The sequence below is a fragment of the Psittacula echo genome, assembly GCF_963264785.1.
Source record: "Psittacula echo genome assembly, chromosome: 2".
NCBI classification, from domain to species: domain Eukaryota; kingdom Metazoa; phylum Chordata; class Aves; order Psittaciformes; family Psittacidae; genus Psittacula; species Psittacula echo.
In genome coordinates, this window is record NC_137737.1 from 120,711,304 (window position 1) to 120,738,157 (window position 26,854).

The 26,854-nt window shown below is 40.3% G+C and overlaps 2 protein-coding genes across 2 annotated transcripts; both read right to left on the reverse strand.

The window, feature by feature from the left end:
- Positions 1-66: 66 nt before the first annotated feature.
- Positions 67-21,661, reverse strand: LOC308217011 (kinesin-like protein KIF20A; the record flags this gene model as incomplete). Its single annotated transcript, XM_080609710.1, has 18 exons — positions 67-342; positions 1,532-1,651; positions 3,361-3,428; positions 3,512-3,629; positions 5,132-5,297; positions 6,995-7,134; positions 7,843-8,013; positions 9,029-9,194; positions 9,651-9,803; positions 11,062-11,133; positions 12,722-12,833; positions 12,915-13,109; positions 13,578-13,674; positions 17,096-17,280; positions 17,387-17,525; positions 18,475-18,594; positions 20,282-20,356; positions 21,530-21,661. 18 exons carry the CDS (start codon positions 21,659-21,661, stop codon positions 67-69), a joined length of 2,505 nt encoding a protein of 834 aa, XP_080465836.1.
- A 2,022-nt stretch (positions 21,662-23,683) lies between these two features.
- Positions 23,684-26,460, reverse strand: RPS20 (ribosomal protein S20). The gene is made up of 4 exons (XM_080611464.1): positions 26,305-26,460; positions 25,216-25,315; positions 24,309-24,382; positions 23,684-23,907 (listed from the first exon to the last, which is right to left on the reverse strand). The coding sequence occupies exons 1-4, from the start codon at positions 26,305-26,307 to the stop codon at positions 23,725-23,727; spliced, it is 360 nt and encodes a 119-aa protein (XP_080467590.1). The 5' UTR covers positions 26,308-26,460; the 3' UTR covers positions 23,684-23,724.
- Positions 26,461-26,854: the final 394 nt, after the last annotated feature.

Below are 26,854 nucleotides of genomic sequence, written 5' to 3' on the forward strand. Positions count from 1 at the left end.
AAGTGAGAAAAAGCTACCAACACTTTAAGATAAGCCCAGTAATTGCACACGTTGATTAATCAAATATTAGTCCTTTGCTTTATGAGCCAACAGTACTTGTTTTCTTGAAGAGGATGAAACACCTTCATACTTCCCCCAGCTTTTCCCAAGAGGTGTAATAGCAGTGGCTGCTACTGTGGATTTCAGGTTGGCCAACAAACCTCTCCTGGGCTTTTGTTGTTTTGGCTCCTCCTTAGAGAAATGATTTTTCTGTTCATCAAGTTCTTTTTGCAGGGAAGACACTGTTTCTTCCAGCTCAAGAACACGTTTAGCCCAGTTCTGAAGACTACTCATTTCTTGATCCTATGAGGATAAGGCTGTGTTAGGTATATGAACACTCCAGGGTCTTTTTCATGAGGTTAATTTTCTGTGTCAGATTATTTTATTATACCAGTAAACACACTTGTTATTACTATTCCAAATAGCTACTCAGTACCCATTTCTTCTGAATTACTTTTACGCAATTTAGAGAAAAACAAACTACAGGGCCATCGTATATAGTTAGGGACCAAGTCTGTCTAAGAAGCTGATGATAAAATGCTTGGCCACACTATGCAAAGATTTGCTGTTGTTCTAAGAACCAAATAAAGGAGGCTTTCCTACCTTATCCTGCTATTACTGAAAGAAAAATTGGTCAAATCAAAACTCTTACTATAGTCATAAGTCTACTAACCAGATCTGAATAAATGCTTTGAGTGAGCAGAACAGAGTCTCAAAGATGCTCTTTAATCCTTGTAGTTAACAAGAAGTCACCTTCGTATGTCTTAGAACCAACTAAAAAACAAAGCTCAAGATGAATAATTTTCAGCTTCCGACTAAAAATCATGCAGAAGGTAATTTAATGTTCAAAAGGAAAACATCACTAAGCAGCCTTATACTTGCTTCATTTGCAGACTTACATAGGTGCATAGTGTCGAGTGCAAAATTTTCACCTTTATTTAGGAATCTAGTTGATACCTGAAGTTAGACACAGCCAGCTTTATGAAGTCCCTACTTTTGAAGGAAAAATTTCTTCTTTTTCAGTATTAAGCAGTTTACCTGCCCATTATCTCTTATCCAGCTCAGCCACCTCTGCAGGCAGCTACCTGTATAGCTTTGAAGCCCTAGTCCTTAGGTCTTGTTGCACAAGCACTTATGCACTGACACCTTGCTTGCCATCAGCAAAACACTTCACAGCTAGAGTTCCAAGTATTTTCTTTGCTTGGCAGTTATTTGTGGCACCTTTAGATTAGCAGGAATTGTTGGCACAGAGTTACCCTATTGTCTGTCTATCGTTTAAGCTGAAAAGCAAGTCTTGTCTTACAAAATACAAAGTCAAGGAGTGAAACACAAGGGCTCTGACCTCATCACTCAGGAAGCTGGGGACAGAAAAAAAATGATAACATCAAAAGAAATTACTAAGGTGAATGGTGTTTTTACACAAAGGTGAGAAGCATCCAGTACAACTATAGATACAAGTAATATTAAAGTTGTTTTTAAATTGCTGACAAACCTTGAGCATGATTGTATGCTTCAGTTGACTGTTCTCTTCTGCCATTTTTCTGTAGTCTGCGTTAGCTTCTAGCAGAGTTTCATTTAATTTCTGTATTTTTAACTTCAGAGATTTTATAAGCTGAAAATAAAACACACACACTGCAGTTCAAGACTGTGTTTTACATTAATTTTATGACTAGAACTCATACAGACACTGTAAGAATTTCTGATTAATACTGAGCAGTGCAAACTGCAAGATTAAAGCAATGAAGATGAAGTCTGCTTCTCTCAACCTCCTATGTCTCAACCTATCATTTCTGGTGACAAAATAGAGATGGAGCATTAAAGGGCTATTGTGCTTAAGCTACTGGGTTTACACAGACCTGTCAATTAAAGACCAGCAGCACAGACTAACCTATTTCTGGAACAGTCTGCTCCTTTTCAGTAAGGGTAGTTAAAAAGAACACTCTCATCTTATTAAAACTATTCATATAATGAACTGAAGCACAGTTGCAACAGAAGGCGTCACCTTTCTGATGGGAATATTGATGGATTAAGTCCTGAGAGGGAAAAGAATCTCTGAACCAGCAAAATTAAAGTTATATCATTAATTTACTTCTCCAAGGTTGGAGGGAAAATATCTATAGATTGCTAAAACAAACCCAAACCATACCCTCTGCTCATGTTTAAAGGCTGGAAGTCAAGAAAAAAAGTAGTGAATTACTCATCACATATTCACAGATACATAAGGCAAAGAAGCAGAAGGGCAATGATGGAACCAACTGCTTTAAAATGCTCTCAACTTCAGTTACTGCCAGGCAGCAAACCCATCATTATAGCACTTTCTAGCCACACAGTCAATACAGTATCCCCATATCAAGCATAAGAGCCAAACTTTCATCGAAATCCAGAATTGACAAAGGAAATGGAAAAGGATGTGAGCTCTCAAGAACATGAGTGGAAAACAAACGCCAGGGCCATAACACGAGACATTAAACTCTGTAAGGAAAAAGATATTTTTGGAGAACACTTTCTCAATAGAAAGGGATTTAAGTTCACTTTCCATTTACATGGTTTATTAGAACCAGCTGTAACTATTTCTCCAACCCCTAACCCATTTGTTACTAGTAAAAGGAGCAAGGCTTGTCTCTTCCCTTCTCTCCATCCTCTTTAGACACAGGAAACTAACTGCAGCTTTACAAGTTCATACAAGGTAACAACCAAAAATGAATACCTAAAAAGATTTAATTTTTTCCCCATAACACAGCCTGAAGCTTATAATTTCCACCTCTATATGCTATTCAGAACGCCGAGATCTTATTTGGTTGAGAAACAGAGACGTTACCCTTTACTTCAGTTTAAGTGGATAGCAGAGTTCAGTACTCGCAGAAGCTATTGGTTTAAGGCACTATTTTGGCTCTAGATCTAAACTGTTACCACATTCTGTAACTGTTCCCCTGTGCGTGAGCAGGTGGCATTTCAGGAAGGAAAGCACTGAGGCCATGACAGCAATGTTTACAACAAATCCCAGTACAAGGCTACGTACTTCCCTAGTTTCAACTCACATCATGTTCACCATGTAACTGGTTACAGTAGTAGATGCCTTTACAGACTAAAACCAGAACAGAGCCAATCTTTGGAAAAAAAAAAAAAAAAAAAAAAAAAAAAAAAAAAAAAACAAAACAAAAACAAAAAACCACCTACAATGGGCAAGGGCTTTTTTGTAAACTTGATGCCCATTTGCAAGGATCTTCATGTTTTTGTCTAGAGTGCAGATCTTTAAGCATTGAACCATGCCAGAGTTTAGGACAGTTATGCACAGATTTGTTAAATATTAAGCAAAGCTACCTCTTCTTTCTCTTGGCATTGTTTCTGCAGTCCTTCATTGGCTCTCTTCATTGTCTTGTTCAGAAGTTCTATAGGCAAAAAGAAAAGTTTTCTTGTTCATGCACAGTATAAAAAGTAAATAGAACTTTAAATATCCAGATTAGATTCCTACCTAGTTCCATGTTATTTTCAGTAGTTGGTATATCCGAATTCGGACTTCCCAGAGCCAACAGCCTCTCTGACTGTTCATCAAGTTGCTTTTCCAATTGGAGTATTTTATTCTCTCTATCCTAAAAGAAGGGCACATGGTAGAATTTGTCTAAAGGAGGAAGTTAACTTTACACAGGAGTCAATTCTTCCAGTCTGAAGATTTCCAAGTTGTATTAAAAGTAACCATACGGCAGAAAGGAAGCTTTAGTGCATCTGTGTTAAACACTGTTGCCAGTTAGCTTGCTAGATAGGAAGAACATATTTCATAGAACCAAGCTTCAATCTCGATCTCTTTTTCAGTACCTGTTAGATTGCTAGAGTAGTATGTCAGAGTGGGAAATCAAACAAGAGTCACCATCAAGAAAAGTTATTCACCTAATTCTGGTTCTCTGAAGCTGCCCACTCAGGTTTTATGTTGTGCTCCAGTTAAGACTTATACATCTTAGGGATTTTATCAGTTTCTTATTTGACTTGCTACCAAGACCATCTTATTCCCTGGTTCTTTCCTTATGCAGCCTTGTGGCCAGTATGCAAGACAGCTATATGTACAGACAGCACTATTAAAACTCTTTTTCCTTCAGCTCTACATGATGAATAGCTAGGGCTTAAGTGAAAATAAAACCAAGAGTCTGAAGAAAAAAGACAAGTGTGAAGGAGCTGAAAAAACAGAGGCAATTACACAATAGTGTTGCATGTCAGCACCTGAATGGAGAGCTGTAAAAGCAGAAGTGTTTATACATCACAATCTCCAACAGAAACCCACTTCCCTCATGTCTTGAAAGGAACCTGCCTACTATTGGAGTAAGAGATATCTTAGTTCCTGAACAGGAAATTGCAGTGAAAAAAGCACCTCTGGTGTACACTACAGTGCTATTCTTCCACTACAGACCTTCTGAAAAGACTGAGACCCTCAGGTCCCAGTCTGTTGCCTGGATACACTTAGCCATCTATGCAGAGGCTAGAAGTAAAGACTGATGTTGTTGTGCATGGCTAACGTGACTCAGTTGCAAAAGGAACAGCAACCTACTGATGCCAACTCTGACCAGTTCTAGGTATAAGTGCCTTCAAGAGATTAAGTTCAACCCTGCATAAAATTTGATTTCTTATCACAGTTTCTTATCCCACAATCCCCCATGTAGACCTTCAGAGCAGAAATACACTATACCTAAAAAACACCTACCCCGTATTCAATTCCTCACTGCCCTTTCAGGCTAGCTTTTTACTTCACACCCTACAGTTCCAAGGTTCTCCACAAAGCCAGACTGCCCTATACACCACCCATCCAGGTGTTCCAATCACTGCATTACAGAGATAAAGATGACTTGGATTTATTTTTTCTGGGTTCTCAAAGATTGGAAAAATTAAGTATACACTACAGGTAGTGTAAGACAGAGGATATCGCTATCCCTGTGGTTAGCACTGCACACCAGAACAGCTAAGCTGAACTGCTAGTTATTTTGACTATTCAGTGTTACATTTGCGATTCCTGAATTATTCTGTTAAAGAAAAGCAAAATTTACAGTTAAGAGGCTAGCACACAATTTTTAGCAGTATATATGAGTATATAGAGAGTATGTCATACCTCAACTTTCTCTTGTTCAGCTAGAAATTCTTCTATGGGAACATACTGGTCTTCAATTTGTTCCATTGCACGCATATAGGCATGTTTCTTGATGGCCTCTTTATACATTTCAAATTTGCTCTCCAGTTTTTCTTCATAACTGTCTTTCATATCTTCCAAACGATTGCTAAGGAGAACATATTAGCTTTATTTAAAACCCTAGCATTCTAACTATTACAATTTGATTATGTGTGTTCAGCTGGCAATATCAAAGTTATTAATCTACTCATAAATCATGAAGTTAAGAGACCAAGAAAGTACTTTTCTCCTTTTTATTCTCAATAATCCTACAGACTTGCAGCAAGGCCTAACTTCTACATGACATACACAAAAAACAACCACTAACATGTTGTGATAGATACAACTACACCCAATTAGGCCTGATATTTGAAGCATATTTCCAGGGCAGTGTCTTTCACATTGTTGTTTTGGGATTGGGTTTTTATTTCTTCCCTTAAATGACAAATTCTTTTCACCTTATTATTTCAAGACATTACACATTACTCTGCTCTTGTGAGACCTCATTTAGAGTATTATGTACATTTCTGATGTCCTCAGCATAAGAAGGATGTGGAACTGTTGGAACAAGTCCAGAGGAGGGCCACGAGGATGATCAGGGGGCTGGAGCACCTCCCATATGAAGACAGGGTGAGAAAGTTGGGGCTGTTCAGCCTGGAGAAGAGAAGGCTGCGTGGAGACCTCATAGCAGCCTTCCAGTATCTGAAGGGGGCCTATAAGGATGCTGTGCAGGTACTCTTCATCAGGGACTGTAGTGATAGGACAAGGGGTAATGGGTTCAAACTTAAACAGGGGAAGTTTAGATTGGATCTAAGGAAGAAATTCTTTACTGTGAGGGTGGTGAGGCACTGGAATGGGCTGCCCAAGGGAGTTGTGAATGCTCCATCCCTGGCGGTGTTCAAGGCCAGGCTGGACAGAACCCTTGGGTGACATGGTTTAGTGTGAGGTGTCCCTGCCCATGGCAGGGGGGTTGGAACTTGATGATCTTAAGGTCCTTTCCAACCCTAACTATTCTATGATTCTACTGCCCCAGCAGTGACACAGAACATCACCTCAACAGAGAAAAGGCGTCACTGCTGCTTCATATGTTCAGCCAAAAAAGCACTCAAACAATTTTAAAGTCAGTGCAGGTGTTAAACCACAGTGTGTTCAGCTGTCAACTTAACTCAGGGATAGTCTCAGTTCGCAATTCAAACAGCAGGAAACTGATTTCAAGAAGCAAAGAGTTAAGAGAAAGTAAATTCGGTTTGAGCAACTTGGACACACTTGAAAAAAGTCTCCAAATTAGTAATATCAGTGCATGTAGCCACAGAAATTTACAAGATTGCAAACTAAGAACAGTTCACAAATCATCCAGGAGCAAGAATCCAGGAGAGCTTAAAGAGATACAATTAAAACTACCTTAAGCACATGCATGTGTATTAACATGACCAAGTGTAAGTTTTGGAATCATCACAAGCCCCAGTGGGGCACCTGTAACAATTTGCCACATCTACTAAATACTAATAACAACTCAGAAAATCTCCAGTAATTACAAATTAAACAAAGTTAAACATAAAACAGCATTATTTTTCCATTGTACATGGGAAGAGGCTGATCTGTACAAGTTAATCTTCATGTTCCTTCTTCCCTTTTCATCAGAAGCTTTGAAACTGTTCAGAGCTATCTTCCCTAAGTAACATAAGTAAACATGTCTTGCATATACATATATGTATATACATACATGTGTGTATATAAATGCATGCATTTATATAATGTAACATATGTAATCCTTTCAGTCTTGAAGAGAACTGCAACATGACTTGCCGCCAAGATTCCTCTGTTTCCAACAGCTGTCGGAACATTGCTTCTGCCATCTCTCTACGTATCTTCACCTCCAGCAGGAGTTTACTTTGCCTTTCTGCAACTAGCTTCTCCTTTAGGTCCTCTGTAGTTTTCAAGAGATCCTAAATTCAACACATTTCCTTTCAAAAAACAAGCTAAAACACACATTCGCAACACATCACATGAAACACATGATAAGCATGTCAAATTAAATATTCATACACACAGCTATCCACAGAGGGCATTTCTACAAACCCGTATTTTCAAGGGGGCTGCAGAAGGGGTTAAATATAACAGAATAATAAGATAGTTTGGGTTGGAAAAGACCTTCAAAGGTCACCTATTCCAAACCCCTGAGTTCCTACTGCAAATACAACCTTTCTCTATCTTGATGGTTTCTGCTATCAAAAAGTTTATTACTCTTTTGGCATTTAAATATTAATTTGTACCACCATTTAGTATAAAACATAATTGATCTTTAAAATTCATTATTGTTAGCTTGCATAGATTTGTTTTTGAAATGCTGCATCTTAGCTTGTTCTTGCTGTACCAAAACCAGCACAAACAGCTAAAAGTTGTTTTAAATACACATGCTGCTTCCTTACTCTTAGCATTAAGCGATCAGTTGAATTCCAAATCTAGCGCTTGACTTAATTAGAAAGCCACAGGCAGCCTTCCACAACTACACTTGATCCCTCAGAACCAGAACACTTTAAGACTAGGTCTGTCTGACCCCAAGCAGAAGCACATCTCTAAAGTTAAAAGCTTCTAATATTATAGCTAATAGTGTTGGCTTTCTTGGGTACAATCTCTGGTAGATGTGCACCTACCTCATGACTCAGAATGGTGATGTCCACTTCCTCTTCTGCACAGCTTTCAGTACTGTCATTGAAGTCATCTACAGATGTAGCAGCATCAAACTGCATGATAGGTTTGCCACAACCTCCAACAAGCTTGGGTGAAAAACCATCTAAACTTTTTGGTAGGATTGTCTGGATTACCTTAAAAAGCCAGAATTGAAAGCACTGACCTATCAATGCTGTCAATATTGCAGATATCAGAATACTAGGGAAGAAGTGTCATGAAGATATTGTTGTATTTAAACTATATTTAATGATTACAAGGACATTAGCATAATTTTACAAGTTGCTTACCAGACAAAGATCTATATCAATATGAATATAAGACTTCAATACTCTAAACAAAGTACAAGTATGCTTGTGTAGAAAGGTGTTTTCTTCTTCTAAAATATAAGGTCTTTGTGTAGTCTCCTGGGAAGGTTATGAAAAGCAGCAAATCCTCAAAACATTTGTTCTGAAATACTGCAACTAGGATTAAGCAGTTCATGCTAGTTAAAGATTTTATGTCATAGGATAACACATCAGAGAAGCTTGTCTTCTCGGTGCACACTTATCTTATGAAAGTTGCAGCTGAAAAGAATTAGAGAATTTTTTCTCTCCAAGATCACATTAAACATGCCATTATAGACTTGGAAAGTGTCAGAACTAATCCACGGTTCCAGACTAGAAAAAGACTATTTCTGCCAAAAAATGGAACATAGCCCACCTTCCCACTCCCTACAAGAAGCAGCTTCTACTTCTTTTACTGCCACCACAAGCTGTCCAAGAAGTTTTGAGCAATTGCCACCTTGTGCAACAGATGCTTAAATGAACACAGGTTAAACTATTGATCAAAAGCTTGAATCATAATCTTGCATTTGCTCATATATAGTTTAACCAGACATATCTGAAAGCACCTGGACTACTTTCTCACAGAATGTTGGTGTGTAGAACTGAACAAGCCAGAGAGCTGCAGCTATCTTTACTTATTACCACAAGAAGGTGGTAAGAAGACTGGCAAGACTATCAGAAGCCTTTTAGAGAGAAGCCATAGGCAGAAGAATTAGTATGATGCATCAAAAGTCCAAATCACACTTGAGTCCATACAACCAGATAATTTCACAAACCAAGGGTAACAGAGAATGCAGATTAGCAGAAGGAGTAGATGAACTCTTACCTGTTTGGCTATAGCTGCAAATTTCATTACATGTAGTGTTTCATCATATGTGGAAGCATGCTGATTAATGTTTACAATCATACAAGCTTTGCCTTTTCCACAGAAGAACGGCTGAAACAGACGAGTCAACTTGCTCTCTCTGAACGGAATATAACTTGGCTTCATCCTTATGGGGAGAAGAGTAATAAAAGTGTGAAACAAAACAAAAATGGCAAAGTTACATGAAACTGTAACTAAGCTTAATTCTTTTCATCAGGAAATAGATCCAGTAGGATGCTTATATTTAAGCCTTAGCTATTTCATACCAAAGAGCAAGGTCTTTCATGGTTCTCATAAGATCTCCAACAAATTAAACTATTTAAAAGTAAAAAAAGTAGTATAGTGTCTGCGCCACAAAGTGTTACAAAGCAGATACTGGAACAAGCCAAAAGCTAAGTACAGGACGTGTCAGCTGCCTGACAAATTTATATGTATAATTTGGAGGTGGAAGAGAACAAAACAGGAGCTTTGTTTTGCTCATACACACACTAAAAAGTCTTGGTAGTTTACTGTTAATTGCCCTTTTTTATTCTCTGCAGTTTCAGCCTAAAACTTCGCATGTTGTTTACAACTTGCCACTTACTTTGGATTTTGATTTTGCTTCTGCTTCAGTGCTGCAATGCATTTTCCAAGGATATGAAGAGAATTATTAATATTTCCTGCTTCTTTTAGTCTATCTCCAAAGGCTTGTGTTTTATTACACCTCTCTGACCCAGCCAAGTCACAGAAAGACAGCCTGCATGAAAAAATTATCCAGAGCATGCATATAAACTTGTTTTTAAACAGTATGAGAACAGAACTGCATGTTTTTAATTCTTTATGTGTCTAAAGTGTAAATGAGTGACTCATTCCAGCCTACTTAGATCACAGAATAAGTTGTACTTTAATGTTGATGTTTTGTCCAGGAGGCACTACGCAAGGTATGCAAGGCACTATGCTGTATTTAGGATAACAGCACTAACCTATCTTATCTTCCCATTGTATATGAAGATACTTGAACAAGATTGCTTCTGCTAAGACAGTCTATTCAGCATATCCAAACAACTCTGCTGGTAGCATTCATCTAAAACTTTGTAGGCATTCTTACATAAAGAATTCAGTTCAGTAACCTAAATTTTGTTGCAATCCTAAGGTACTTCCAGGTGAGATAAGAGGAATTTCTGAGACAGTTTTGCACACTGAGGCAATGGCTAAGAAGCATTTTACAGTCACTTTCAGCAGTTGCAGCACTGAGAAGATTGCACGATAGTATGCAGGATACACTGCGATCTGCCTCTTTTGGTTACAGAATTATTTGTTCACTATTCCAAGTAAGAAGATGGAAGTCCTCCCGAGATCACCTTAGAGCTCTTTGTTTCCCTCTAGGAATTACGTGCTACCGAACTCAGGCCACTGAACTGCTCCTAATGGTACAATAGGTTACAATCAGCAGCAACTATCCTGCATGATCAAGGAATTTCATCATTTTCACTTCATAATAAGAAAGCCCTTAAAATACTCTGGCAGTTAGATAATTCATGTAATCAAACTGTTACTCATACAAATTTATTTACACAAAATAAAACCTTTGTAAGATTAGAGCCTTTCACAGAGCTGAAATAAGTACACATTAATATTATACACATTATTAAGGCACATATTTCAACTATGTGAAAGGCTATGAATACAGTGTGGTATTATATAGTACTACTCTCTCCCCACCTTCTCATTATGTTAGACAATATATGTATATTTCCCTCAATTTTTGTACTACTGAGAGTTTTAACAGGCTCTTTCAAGTCAAACCTTAACAGAGTAAGAGACAGGGAAACACTTCCACACCTGTCCCTATCTGATTTCCAGTCAGTTTTATGCAGCCAGTGAAATTCCAATTTCCTTCTCAGCTCTTGAAGTAGTTGTTTATTAAAAGAAAGTTCACCAGTTTAGCACACTTACACCTTACCAACTTTTCTGAAGTATTTACATTCTGGTAATCAGCTGAAGCATTCACTTACTCTGAAACTCCAAGAACACGCGGCTGATGCTCATCAGTTAGCTTTAGTAGCCTGATTGAAAATATACTGTGACTGGAATGGAAAGAAGTTCTTTTTAATAAGCACAATTATGAAAATTAAGCAGTCACTGAAGCAAAGTAAAATTTTTATGCTACAGAAAGTTCAGTGCTGAAGAAAGAACAAGAATTAATTCACTGATTTACATTAGTTATCTTTTCAATGCATTCATTTGGCAGCAAAAAGGAGCAATAGAAGTTGTATTTGACTTTCCATTTCTTTTAATACAGGAAGGGAAAAATATTACATGAAACCTACAAACTGTCTTGGACAATAAACAAGCCAGTTCACTTAAGTCAGCTGATCAGAGGATGAGTGCTCAGGTAGCCACTTCATATACAAACTTCAGGCAGTATCTGAACTCAGTAGATCTGAAGAACTGATTAGGAATAGGTACTGGGGAAGGGAATAAGTTAAGGTTGGACAGCCTTGTAATTCTGCCTACAGTTATTTGTTCAGTTTTGAAATTATTCTGTTTTCTAGAAAGGTTGAATTTGTAACCTTTGAAAATCCAGTTATTCTGTTCCAGACATCAAGCTACAAAGACGAACCAGAAGTGCCCTATCCTCAGTTAACCCAGCAAAACAGGAAGCACAGAAGACAAACTTCTCTAGCACATATTTAAAGCAGTGCTTCACTCCTAGAACCAACCCACAACTTAAGAATTGGAGTTTCTTAAAACAAACAACCCACCCCAACTTAGAAACAAACTAGGTGGAAGTCAGCATATTCTCTGAAGCAAAAAAGAGGACATTCTGGGCACAAAACTCCGCCAAAAAAAAAAAAAAAAGGCACACAGTTCTTTTCTGCACTACTGTAAAAGTAAGAGTGAAATTCAGGTAGAATCATAGCATGAAATTCAATGGCAGCTGTCTTTAGCTAACACAGAACAATACAGCTTCTTGCTTTTTATAGAAAAAGCAAGCTTAGTAACACTGTGATTGTATTAGATAAGTATACAACATGGCCCTTCCACACTTAAAGAACAAATAAAGAAGAGGACATTAAAATCAAGTAAGAAGGCATTTTCAACAGCAGGTATACCACCTTCTCTATTTTCTCCTGCTCCATCAAGCCAGATTCTCCCTGAGCTGTCTCCAGAGCTGGGTAAAAGCTACGAGCTTGTTTCTTAATAAACCAAGTAAGGCCAGCTAGAACACAGCAAGCATCTAGGTAATCTAGCAGCACCGCAAGGTACTGCACAACTCCTTCCTACATCCCCCTACTGACGGGCTCCGGGTTTCCAGAAACTGTATTGCCAGTGATGAAGAACTAACCATCTTTTCCTTCAACATCCTTTCACAGCCATTCCCACTCAGCATCATCAACATTTACCAAGATGTATAGCTCTATTGGCACTCAAAAATGAATGTAATTTGATCTTTTTGGCTACTGAAGTCCATGAATAGCAACCCAAGTCCAGCTACCATTAAAGTTTCTTCCAGAAAGAATTTCATAATAAACCCAGAATAATCAAGAAAAGTCTTAAACTACTGTTGAAGAGTGGTTAATTTGAAACATATTTCTAGAGTCTTCTCCTCCCTTCCTCCCTTCTTTCTCCCCTTAAAAGGAACAGAGTATGCTTACAATTAGAGAAACTAACCTCCTACTTGATTGCTCATTCATCCTAGTACAAGCAAAGCTTCGGTTCTTGTTTCCTATTTTTAGTATTTTGCAGGCTTCTTCAGTGCTCTGAATGTTAATCCACTTTAAGTCTGTGAAAAGAGACCATTTACGTGCATTTGTGATGATCGAAGATATTCTGTGAAACTGCTAAGGTTATAAACCAGTATTACCTTTAATATAAGAATTTCCTCCTTTATCCTCACAAATTCTTAAGACTCTGCGCTTCTGAGTTTTTGATGTAGATAATACATTTAATAGGTCATACACATATTCATTATAAATTTCACAGAAGGAAATCCACACAGATGCTTGTGTCTTTTGGTGTATATTAGTCCTGTACGTATCAAGTGGAACAAAGTTCTTCTCTGCTAGCCCAAAACAAAGGGAAAAGTTCAATGATCAAACAACATATTGATAAATTTTATAGTATATAGAACCTTCTAAAAGGAGGAGGCTTGTATATGTGTTGTACAATTAGATATACAGTACTGCATAATTTTGAGTTTACCCAAGAACGTTCACATTTCTCAGCAGTCACCTGTACTGAGGATATGCCCAAATTGTAAGCTATTGCCCCCCCCAAGCTTTCAGAAGTTTATACATTCACTTTGCAGAACTAAGCTTCCCTCTTCACCCAAAAGGAGAAAAGGTATCAGAATATTTTCACATATTTACTCTTCCTCCAGAGCAGAGCCATTGAAGTTTTGTTCAACTACTACATTACAAAGTAAATACATGTATACAGAGATTTTTTTAATCTACCAACAGTTACCCATGTATATTCCTAAATTTTTATAGTCCCTTTCACCTCAGAATTTTCCACTGTATTTTACCTAGTGAATCAGAAGGAAGACTTTTTGAGGTACAGTTGGAAGAATTCGACTCCACATCACACATATTTGTTACAGTATTTGAGCTGCCTTCTGTCTCCTTAAGAAAATAAGACCATTACATCCATATGAACAGACTGAGAACAGCGGAAGTTAAAAATGACAGCAATTTCAGTATTCAAATATCAAAACAGTATGAAGTGTTAAGGCACCCTTACTCTGACTGCAGATGAAGTGTTTTTAATAATATTGAACTAAATCAATAAATGCTCTTTCCCTTCACAAGAACACTCACTCTCCAGTATCCCAGCAACATGTTTTGGAGGCCAACTGCTGCTAACATGGGAGGCTAACTTCATAGTTCTGCGAGAAACAAGATCCTCTGTCAGATTGCAACAGCCCAGAATGCCTTTATGAACTATTGGGCAAATCTGAACAGTACTTCAGTCAACCAAGAGAACTGAAGAAGTAAATTCCTTTCGGGGACAAATGGCAGGGTGGTGAGCAACAGAGAGAATAAAGCAGCAGAGATTCTTAATTTGCCTGCTTGTTACAAATCACTTCTGCAAATCACCGGCTTATTCCAGGTCTGTGAGAGTATGAGTCAAGCTTACTTTAAAACCTCAGAAAAAGTGAAATAACTTCATAAAGACCTTAAAGATCTGATAAAGCAACAGCCTAAATTGGTTTAATTAATATTGAATTACTGAATTACTGAAGGGCCACTAAAAATCCTACGTAGAAAACAGCACAGTCTCCTTAAGTACACACATTTGCTGAATTTCTTTACATCAACAAAATCATTTAAAAACCTGCCAAGACTTGTCAAAGCACAGGCTTCACATTCTCCATAGGAAAACTGGTGTAACAAAGCAACTCCCACTATTTAAATATTCCAACATATCCACATACTACCTCCCTCCCCATTTTTATAAACTAATACAAATTTTCATCAGGACATTCACCCCAATTTCCCAAAACCCAGTCTTGATAGAGCATCATCCTAGCTACCGTAGAAGAGGGGAACAGATTTAAAGAAGTAAACCTTAATGTTCTAGCTATTTTAATGCAGTGCTAAGTTCATTATGGACTGACTACGGCTGCCTGTGTTACTCACTTGGTACATCCAAAATGGATTTTTTTAGAAAATTATGAAGCCATACTTTTAGATCTTTCATTTTAAAGATAAATAGTACATGAATTCATTATCATTTATAAGTGGCCATGTTTCTTGAGTAGTTACAAGTATAACCACAGACATGGATTCTACTAATTCTGTTTGTGAAGTACAAAGCCAAATTCTAAAGCAGGGTATGGGACTGACACAGATGGCATACCTATGCATGTCAAAAACAAAATGTAAAACACCCAGTGCCACAGTACTTATGCATGTGATAAATTTTTGTAGAAGTGTTTCAACAAAACCAAATTAGCTATGCTGCTAGACTGTTCTTCAAATCATAAGACCAAACACAGAAAAGAGCATGAAGACAACTGCCTGAAAACAAGTGGGAACAGAAACTGACATTGTTTGCCAGTGACAGAAGCTGACATTTAATATCAAATACAAGGACAGGTGGGAATAGGAACGCAAGTAAAGCAGCATTTAATCCAGGAAAGACTAGTATTTAATCCCATTAACAGAACAAGTAAAGGGAAGGAAAAAAGAGGGTGTGAACCACAACAAGCAAGAGTTTTCGCATCAGTAGTGTATAGAGAACAAACAGTAGAACATTAAATAGAAGGGTATTGCAGTAACTCAGAGCAGTTTACACTGAGAGTATGAAAAGAATAGCAAGCTCTTTCTGCATGACATGTAAACTGAGCCGGGAAAAAAGGCCTACACAAATCCATGTAAACCAAAACCAAGCCCACCAAACCATATCTGCTCTCGGATTACAAGCTTCAGTGAGCATCTGAACAGTGATATTATTCATTCCCAAGCTATCAAGCAGCATGGGGATAGCTGAGCTATCACTGTGGAAGCATTGTCATAAGCAAGGTCTTATCATGTATTATTTTCTAAATGCATTTTTACGTTTCCTTCCTGATGGTGGTCTTGCTTTTCACTGCAGTGCATCAACATCTAGATCACCTACTGCAACATTCAGTAACTAAACTATTAGTGAAGTCAGACTGTGATTTAACAGAAAGGAATATTTGTAAAATATTGAGTTATCATCAAAATAAGATATTTGACCTCCCATTCTAGACCTCAAAGTCCTGCTTCTTCCTTCTTGCAAGCTTATAAGTACCATAAAGTTATTTTTAATATTTACCTACTACCCTTCTGACCATCTCAATTCCTATTTAAGACCCTCACCCCTGTGCATGCACATGCACACACAGTGCAAGTGAGCTCTTCAGAAACTCTCAGCTATGTAATCTTTAGCATCTTTGAGATTTTTGACTGAGATCTTTCCTCAAAAGTTAACCAGACTCAGACTAAACAAAGTTTTGTTTGCAGAGTTTATATCAAGCAACAGAATTTACAGTCAAACTTTACATAGGAATTTGATTCATAGAAGGATATTCTTTCAGAGCTAACTGGAGTACTTTAACAGCGTTGGTATTAAAGACCACAAAAAAAGAAAACCTATTCAATCAATACTTTTACACTTCCCAGAATTCATTCAGAGTTGCTTTAAATGATAATCAGGTGAGCCTACGGCATTTTGCGATTGAAGGCACAGAACCACATTTCAGGTTAAAATGTTCTGAAAAACAAACAACTTGTGACAACTTGCAACTGGGCTTAGAAATAACATAAAGCTGCCCATTTTCTAGTGAGACCTATTTCTTACACTGGGAACAGAAATGACTAGATAATGAGAACAGCAGGCTGCAACTAGACTCCTCTATTCTACCCATAATCTTCAGAGACCAGAGTTAAAGATGCATACAGTCTTCTAAAGCAGGCTGTATTCCTTCTAGGAAATTCATTTTGTGCCATCTCACTTCGTTTGCTGTATCAGAAAAGTTCCTTTAGGAAGTTATATAAAACACATGTTTACAAACTTTTTAATCTGCTTTAAGGCTGTCTTCAACCAAAATGGACACTTCTGCCTTCTTCACTAATCCTGCTAAGATTTTGCCATCATCTCTCCTAAAGTAGTACTAGAATTCGGACAATTGCCCTGGTATCCAGCCTGGAAACCTGACCCAAAAGAAGATTCGCTTAAAAAGCCGGTTTTAGATCGGTCAGCTCTCAGACTTTTCAAAGGCTAGTGTCACCACAGTGTCAGAACTGCTCCTTTATAGAAATCCAGGCTTTGGCTTTGCAAAGTTTTTTTGTTTGAACTGTGTGCTGACTGCTGCAGAAAGTTCTTCCAGTTTACCCTGAGCTCCAAAACCAGCCAGTTGCCTTATTCCAAGGTTCACCAAGTATCCATACAGTAGAGTTAAAGATAGATTCTTTAGTTACCCAAAGAATCAATAGGAAAACAGAGATTTTAAAGATAATCTGTTAGACAGGAAGCTTTTAAGAAGCTTCATTAACAAGGAAGTATTTGATCACTGACCTCTTTCAGTGATGCAAGAACAGCCATTTTCATGGCTTCTTCTTGCTTAACTTGTGCATCTTCTAGTTTCTTAACATCATTACTCAAATATGGCTTGAAGTTCATCTTCAGATAATGTCTTCCCCTGATGTGGTTAAAAACCACATCAAGAGAGCGAGGTAAAATACCAAAATCCTTTGAAGTCCCTTAAAAATAACACAAGGTAAAATGAAAATGTAGATGTTCATATAAACTTCAGGTTGGATTTTCATTTGGTTGTCATACATGTTTTTTTTGGCAAATATGCTATACCTTGGATAGTGAATGTCTTGCCTGCATTTGTAATCCCATAAGTAAACACCAGTCCATTCACTCCATTAACATATGCTCTTACTATCTCTTTCATTGAGCCTTCGAAAAATTCACTCTGAGTAGTTTCTGGTCCAAAGACCTTGGAAAAGGGGAAAAAAAACAAAAACAAGCCAAAAAAAAAAAAAAAAAAAAGGATAAAAAAAAGTTATAAATGGCACAAAGTAGTTTAATATATCAAAATATTAAGCACTGATTAGTTGTGACTACTTTTTCAGAGCAAGCTGAGGAGGCAATACCAGCTTCATTTTCTGTCTTGCCTGAACCCTGGCTGATTCAACATCTTCTGCTGGGTTTTCATAGGGTGCCTGTTTAATTCTGAGAGGCACTCAGGCTTGGCCTTATTTTTGAATGTTTTCCTATTCCTAAAACAAGCTGCTCAGTACTACTGAGCACATACTGTTGAGTGGGTACTTTCAAGAGCTCGGCCGACGATGCACGGCTCCCCTCCTCACTCTGCACCAGTCACCCACCGCTGATAAGACAATCAGCATTACAGCAGTCTGAATGACTCAACAGCCTGTAGCTGTATTTTGATACTCCAAGAACAGAGTTCCTTGCAGTAGGTAATAGAGTTAAGAAATTTACTTCCAGTGTAGGACGTTCCAGCAGTTAGGCTGTTATTCTTTCAAAAATAAGTTCCTAAACACAAGTCCCTTTAAACATGTGGTTTCCCGTAACACTCCCAGATAAGGGCATCTTGAGGAACAGCAGAACCGCACAGAGTTTGTGCCTACAAGAAGTTTCTGTAGCATCTGATCAAAGAGAACAACAGAGCTACCAAAGAACCTTCCTTATCTCATCTAATAGGCATCTCCATTGCAATATAGCTTTCTTGACAACCTAACAGTAAGTAATGAGGAGCTGAGGGGGAGAGAGGGTGGTTAAGGAAAATACCACCACATGTGATTCCAAGGAGAAAAATCATATTGCATGGTACAGAAGAAAAATCAGTTATCATTATGAAAAATCAGTGATTATCATTGTGAAAAAATAAACTATAACTGAAAATTAGAATAAAGTTCGTCTACCTGAGAAAATGTGAACTTGTGCACAGAACGACCAATTCCTTTTTCACTGTTTTTCACTGCAGAAGACTCTTTGGGTGCATTAAGAATTACTGTCTGGTGATCTTCAATAGTTACACAACACTTAAAAGACAAGACAAGGTAAACCAAAACACTACACAAAATTATTTAGGAAGACAGCAATCTGAGAGAACAACCCAACAAGAGCAAACAAACCAAACCAAAAAGCCTAGTGTTTTCATCTATTTACCAGAGCTACATGGAATTGCAAAATTTACCTATAATCTCTCTTGAAGTATGCAACAACTATAGAGATACCCACTTCACATGAAAGACTGTATACAAAGTTAAGGCAATTGTCTGGAGTTTTCTGTAAGGTACAAATTTTGTGATTTACATTGTGTGGCTTGCACGATCCTAGCTATGAAAACAAAGCAATATAAAAATCTACAGGCTTTCCACTTCAATCATTTTCAGTGTGAAACAAGCTATGACCAGCATAAATAAAATTAAGTTTGAAGCATTATCCTTTGATTGATAGATGGTGTTATCAGTAATGAAGGAAACAATTAGTTTCAAGTATGGGTGAGATACAATTACCTACCACTCACTCGATAAATGCAGAATGCCTTATCACAGAAAAAATTATTTTACACCAGACAAAAATACAAACTGAACTACCTGTGTACAGGAACAGTGTGTTGAAGCATCAGCTGCAAGGACTGATTGTAACCAAATCTAACATTTGTATTTAGAGGCTGACCAGAGCTGGTAAAACTAATCATCCATGTATGGCATGTACACAGGAGGTACTGCTCTTACAGTCTCAATTAACAAGTCTGATTATCAACTGGTATAGAAGCTCTAAGAAGCTGGGTACTGAATTTAAACCAATCAGTTGCTCACTATGCCAGGGGCTAAACTTGTGTACTTTTTAACATTCATCCCACCTTGACAGAAACAGGAATGCAGGTCAGATGTGCTAAATCCTAGAGGGCTACAGAAGAAACCAACACATGCAGCATTGTGCCAGCAGCTTTACAGAAGCTCAAGAGCAGTCAAGGTCTGCAGGGCTGGAATCCAGCTGGTAACACATCACTCTTGTTTGTTGTCTCCCCCAGCCAGCTACACAAATAAGCTGGTGGGAGTTAGGCTATTTCTGACAAGGTACACATTGTTTATGTCCAAAGAACACAACTTCCTGCTCTCCAGCAGGTGACTCACAAGAGTCACTGACAGTTGTATCAAGAGTACAGAATTTCATCCAGGTAGCCAGAAAGTTCCCACATTGAAAGGGAATAACAAGTCAGTTTGGTTTTGTAAATCAATTTACTCTTACAGCCAGCTCAGATTGATGAATGATACCAAACTGGAAGCACTGTGACAGTGCATAGGAAGGAGGAGTGTTCTGTGTGTTTGCATGTGTACATGTATGTATGTAAAACACTGAAGCATCTGAACCTGACAGTATAAACTGCAGACATTACAGAAGAAAAACTTCACAGGATGAGCAACAAGTCACCGGGATGAAGCAGTAGACTGTTCAAGCACTCCAAAGAAACCCAAGGGTCATGTTCCTGAACTACTGGAACTGCATCATCTCTTCCATTTAAATGAAATACCCGGTGGAATTTTGAAGAGCTACAGGCGTGCATGTCTGTACCATGTGATAAAAACATTACATTTACCCAGGTGTCCACTAATTCTATTTGGAAGCAGTACGCAACTTTTATAAAAGACAGTCCCAGCTTACAATACTAGGTGCTCTTTGGGGGAAAAGAAAAACTCATTTCTTAATTCTACAACTAACCTGAGGTTCATGGTTTTCAAGCTCTGCTACAGAAAAGGGCCTCACTCTCAAGAAGACTTTCAAAGGTTGATATGTCTATTCATAAAAAAGAAAAACAAAACAATCCACAGTCATAAAGGCCACTTTCTAAATAGAACACCCCCCAAGTCATACCAGCATACATCTCGAATGCACTACTTCCTTTTTTATCTCACTGCCTCACCTCTTTCTTCCCTGTGAAGTTCAGACCCTAAGCTTTCATTTGCTTCTTTATTCCTAATGCCCTTAAGTAGCCTTTTCTTATACACACACACCCCCTTCCTCCCTTCCCTTCCCTTTTAGTATTCTTTTAGGACAAAGCCAGTATCTTGAATTTAAAAGAGCACACTAACAGTGACATAAATTTCACTGCTTCCACCTTCTGGTGTTACTCTGTATTGAATTCAAGCTGAATTTTCTAATAGCTGCTCTATAGTATTTCACTTCCACTGTGTACAGGAGCATGTTAACAGATTGACATATTCTTAGTCTTCAGAGACAGCTTCATTACTGCTACCTAGGCACAAGCCCCTCATCTTCCTCACAGTAACAACCATGAAACAGCTGTCAATTGCCAAGGTGGGCTTTTCCATCCCACATCATTATACAAAGGTCTCCCCATCTAGGTAAAGCAGTAATAGCTGGGAGATTTTTAGGGGGATCCCAGCATTCCTTCTTTTCTCATACAGGTTCAAAGTCCCTACTTTGGCAACTTGTTCATTCAGCAGATGGCTTAACCAAAGTTCTCCACATCCCTCCCACAGGCAGCACTCTACTAATCATACAAAATTAAGTCACCTGAGGGAAGTTAGCCAATCAGGAAGCCTATAAGTCTATAAAGGCAGGGATGGCAATACAATCTGCAGAAGTGCACTGCAGCACAGCATTACAAAGCTTTATTTTCAATCACCTAGCAAGCTTTCAACAAGGATCTGTATGCTTGTTTAGCTTACTAAAAGGAATGGTACAGTCACATTACATTCAAAGTGCAGTTACTGAAGTCCTTTACTTCCTTCTCGAAAGCTTAGACATTGCTACGACACATCGCGTAGCATTGACATCTGCATTGGCAAATGGCTATGATCTATTTGTAGCAATGAGAAGCAAGCAGAAGAACCAAACACATCCTGGGGAGAGGCAAATACAGCAGTTACCACCAAAGAAGTATTTGCCTTAATTAGAGCTTAAAAACCCCATAATCAGAAGACCTACTACAAAATCAACCCACACCTGCCGTTCCTCTGTATTAGGCAATACAGTTGACTCCATAGGTGAAGGATTACCCGATACACTGAGAAAAGAAACTGATTCCATTGTATCAGGTGCTTCTGCAGAAATGTAGCTTTTCCATTTATCATCCATTTTCTGTGCAAAGGAACTTTAAAAAAGACAGACCAAAACAAACATCGTTTTCTTACAGAACAGGTAAAAATACTTAGGGAGCAAAGCAGAGATCAAGGTGGCTTGCATACGAACAAGTGCTTCTGAAGAAAGTAAGCTTGGGTGTACGGAGGAACCTTAAAAATGGACTGACAGCAGACAACAAAACACACAAACGAACGCATGCTGACAGCCTCGGGTGGGCATCACTCTCATCCACCGGCAAGCACTGCTCCACAGCCCGTAACCCTCACCCCTGAAAGGCTCAACACCACCAAGGCGGCAGGGACTCAGCCCCGGGGCCACCGCGCCCTGCCTCAATGAGCCGCACAAGCTCAGACCGGGAGCCTTCACGCACGGGGAAGGCACAGACGAGGGGGGCAGGGCCAGGCACCCCCGCGGGAGCCGCCCCACCGGCGCAATGAGAGTGGTACCCGGCCTGGGCTTAGAGCAGAGCCGAGCCGAGCGCACGAAGCCTCACGGCGCGACCCGCGCGGCCGGCAGCCACAACCACTACCTTGCCGCGCGCGGGAAGCCGCGACCCACGGCGGCGGGAGCATTTGAGCGGCTGAAGACGGGCGCTGATTGGCCGAACGCGAGGGGGCGGGGTGGAGCGACGGTGACGGACATCCCCGGGCAGGCACAGAACGCGGCTTCCTCAAAACGCCCGGCAGGGGGCGCCGCCGCACAGAGCAAGGCAGCCGCCGAGCCGCCGGGACCGGTGCGGGCAGGGGTGTAACGGGGGACGTGGACGGGACGGGACACGGGCCCCGCAGGGTGCGCTGCCGGCACAGGGTTGATATATAGGTTTATATGCAGGCACCGGGGTGAAAAAACAAAACCAGAAAATAAAGGGGTTTGAACGAAGTAAGGCAGCGTCAGCAGCAGCATCTTAGCATCCAGAGGAGCAGTGTCTTGCCTGACTGAGAGTGTCCCATGGGGGAAGACACTGATACATAAATATTTCCATCAAGAGTTATATAAAATTATTACGGGCATTATGGAACCGCTTTGACACCACCCCGTACTGTTGTGAGTTTAAGCACAAAATAAATAATTTCCAAAACGCTCAGGTTACACAAAGGCAGAACTGGGGCAGGTCAAGCAAACGGCTTACTACAGTGGTGGGGAGGGCCTTATCACCTCAACCAGCAAAGGGCCTGATGCTTCAGTGGAGTACAGTCTTCTTGTGTGAGCCTATCTATTCTGGGAGTAGGGAGTTTTATTTCTGCATAGCACCAGACCCAGACACAAAGGTAAAGGTAGATGTCTCTACGAGCAATACGGAGGCAGATGAAAAGATACTCAAAACACTAAAGAAAACCTGCTTTTGAAAGACCCACAGCTGCTCAAAGAACATAGATGGGACTTCATGTCATTAGCTATGTTTAAGGAACACTGTGTAAGTTGTAACCACAGCCAACTATAAGCCAATAAAACCCTATTTCATAGCAATAGGTTTTGATCAACAGGAAAGACCAAAGACAGAAAGGGTATTAAAGCCAGCCAGCCCTTCTCAGATCCCTCCAAGTGCCTTCAGTCACAAGGTCACTGGGTTAAGCAGAGGGAAGACTACTTGGGTGAAAGTCAATAGCTTACACAGAAAAGTCAGCAAGTCTCAGCTAGCAACACTTACAGTCTGTTACTTGTTTGCCAGCTTACTTCCTTGTTAATCTACCTGGTGTCACAAAGTCAGGTTCTTCCCATGCTTTTCAGAGCACCCCATAAAAATACAAATAAGTTTAAAACCAAGCATAGAAGCGTTTGTCAGGCAGGTTATAGTTATACTAACAGAAACTGGCCTTTAGGGACACACAGGTTTTTTTCTCTGATTAGAGAAAATGACGTCCAAGTTTCATCTTCCTGATGTTTCCAACTGGCATACTCTTCCTTAAATATCATATAATCCTCTCACGCAGCATTTTATGATCTGTTGTTGTTCTTCATTAAAATCATCATGGGACTACCCAAGACTCTTGGCACGCACATGAAAACAAACAGTGATGAAAATTTGAAAATCAACTTTATTCAGCGATGACCATTATCTAGGCATCAGCAATAGTAACTTCAACTTCTACACCTGGCTCGATGCTGATGGAAGTGATCTGCTTCACAATTTCGGAAGGGCTGTGTAAGTCAATGAGCCGCTTATGGATACGCATCTGGAAACGATCCCAGGTCTTGGAACCTTCACCACAAGGTGTCTTCCTGGTAGTGATTCGCAGAGTCTGAGGAAGAATCGTAAGTACAGGGTGCTGAGTTGATGCATACAGAAGACTAATCTACTATCAAATCAATCCACCTAATAATGCTATCTGACATCAATGTCATTGTAAAGTTACTTATGTTCTACCCCTGTTAACACTCCTTCCCTATATTCAATTTCACTAAAAAAAAAAAAAACAAAACAAACCACAACCCACCCTCAATCTTGATTCAAATAAATTGAAGAATAGAAAAGCCCCTTCCATGCTCAACATGTTTTGCACTAAACAGTTGGCCAAAGTGTCAAAGCAGTTTGTGAAGTCATCACCTGTTTACATGGGGTCACTCTCAATTTTTAGATGTTGTATGTGCATACTTGCAGAAAACCCCCAAACTTTTAAGACAGGAAAACAATGTCAAGTACCTTGGTGGGCATGCGAACGGGTCCTTTCACCTTCAGGTTCTTTTCCTTAGCACCTCTGATCAAGTCAGCACAGACTGGGAGAAAAAAAAAAAAAAAAAAAATACAAAAGGTGTGTATTTTTCCCCCTTTTTACTTTTTAAGTGAAGATTCCAAAGAAGATGTTGGCTCAGAATAGCGTATGAAGTGATCACTTGCATTCATCTGAAGGGTCATCCTCATAGCCAACTGCATGCAAGTGGAAGAGTTACGCCACAGTAAAGCATAGTCACATTACAACAGTAGGCAAAAGCCACTATCACAAGTTTAAGCTGGCTATTACCAGCCTGAAGATCCTGCAGCAAACAGTCATTGTACAACACTTACATGACATGATTAAAACACTGGCAAAGCCAGATAGTAAACAAGATTAAATAATTTCTTAAAGAATACTGAACTTCTAAACTAAACTCTTCTCAACAAGAGTGACAAAATGCCAGTCAACAAACTGGTGCCTTTCAGTTCTAACAAATTCAAACAGTGACAACTGAAACCCCCACAAGAAATAAAAGGAAGAAGCTGCACTCTGTTATATTAGTCATTGTGACATTTAGTTTTCAGCATTATAAAACCACCCGAACACTAGCTTCTGATGAAAATGAAATGAGAATCTCCTCATCAGTTTATGAAGCACTCTGGGTTGACTTTGTGAGCCAAGTCACCCATAAGCAGGCAAATACCAACATCTCTAAAGACAGCTGGTGTAAATACATTCTGGTTTGTAACACATCATATCATACCCTGCCCATGGCAGAGGGGTTAGAACTAGATGATCTTACGGTCCTTTCCAACCCAAACCATTCTATAATTCTATACATATCACCCACTGGTTAACAAGCTACCCCAATTAAAAAACAAAACTATCACTCACCCTTCTCAAGTGATTTTACATTGCGACTTGTCAAAGTAATCCTAATGCGATGAATCGCAACCTCTTGTTCCACAGGTGCTTTGCCAGTATCTTTAAATGCCTGAAACATCGAAGTTACAAACATCAGACACTGCAGTCAATGCCAAACAAAGCTATCTGCAGCCTTTTAAAAACAGACTTTCAAAGTGCAAAGAACAATGTAAGCTCTGGGACTATTCTACTCTACTAACTAGATGGCATATCTGACAAGCACAGCGGCATGGAAGAAGTAGTGGGAAGAGAAAGGAAGAGCCAAGTCCTAACTGCTCTGAGGAAAACCAGTGGTTTTAGTGTCTAACTGCATCTCACAGTGCGAACTGCAAGAACACCCTCCCTGGTTTGTCTCTATACAGCCGGCTGCCCAGCCACGAATAAATAACATACATTTAAAATTTTACATACCTTACAACTTCCCCTCGCCACGAATTAAGTAGCAATGACATCAACAAAACAGCAACAACTGGATCTGGCCAGAAAGAGTAATTCTGGCCACTCACACAACTGATTTGAGGAGCTTATACAATTAAACCTTTGCAAGTAACTGCGTGTTAATGTAGGTCAGGGGAACAGAGGAAAATAAAAGTGAAAATACGGAGAAAATAGGATCTTATAAAGCTATGGATGCACTACGCTGTTTCTCACACTGACGAGGTACTGCCCGTAGTATTAACTGACGCACCTTCCTCTAACAGAACCCGGTTTTCAGGGCGAACGCATGCGGCCCGTCACCACCGCTCACGCCGGGCTGCGGCTTCTCCTCTCCACCCGCGGGCAGCGGCCCCGCTCCCGGGCAGGAGCTCCGCGAGGAGAAAACGCTCACGGCCGGCCTGCGTTCACACCATCTCTGCACAGCCCCCCCTGAACGCCAGAGGCTCCGTCAGCCTCCTCACCAGAGGAGGATTCCTCCCAGGCTCCGCAGCCCTGCCCTGGCGCTGGGGCTCGGCGCGGCCGAGGGCCGGCAGCGGCGGGGCGTACACGCGGCGGCCCACGCCTGTTGGCTGCGAGAGCCGGCGGCCCTTCTACCGCTCATCCCCACCCCTAGCACCTCACCATAGCGGCAGCAGGGCCTTCCTGACCGACTTATTCCCGGGCGGGCGAGGGGTGGCGCGGGCCCAGCGAACAGCGGTGAGCCAGGAAGCTGCGGCGCGGCGAGAGAAGGCCGAGGCCGACGCGGAGCGCTTATATAGAGAGCGGCACCGCCTCCATCCGGGAGCTGCGGGACCTTTCACCCGCCCAGCCGCGGCCCGGAAGTGTTGGGGAAGGGATGTTGGGATATCTCGGTCTTTCGTGTCGGGTTGTAGTGGCTTTGGGGGTGCTTGTCGCGGTGTTGGCAGTGAGAGGAGATGTGGCCGGGAGCGGCGGAGAGGGGCAGAGCTCAGCTCCGCTCCGCTCCGGGGCCCACCGCGGGTTGTGCCGAGTGAGCAGGGGCGTCTGCGGGGCTGCCGCGCCACCCACACCGGGCTCGGCCCGCGTTCCGTGGGTCCTAGCGCCGTCCCGTCGCGCTCCCCGCAGCATCCTGAGTGGCTGGTTGCCTCTGCCAGCAGGTTTAGGCTTTCTGCTGGGAGTAGTACCGGGATTTGATGTAGCCAGTCTTCAGTGC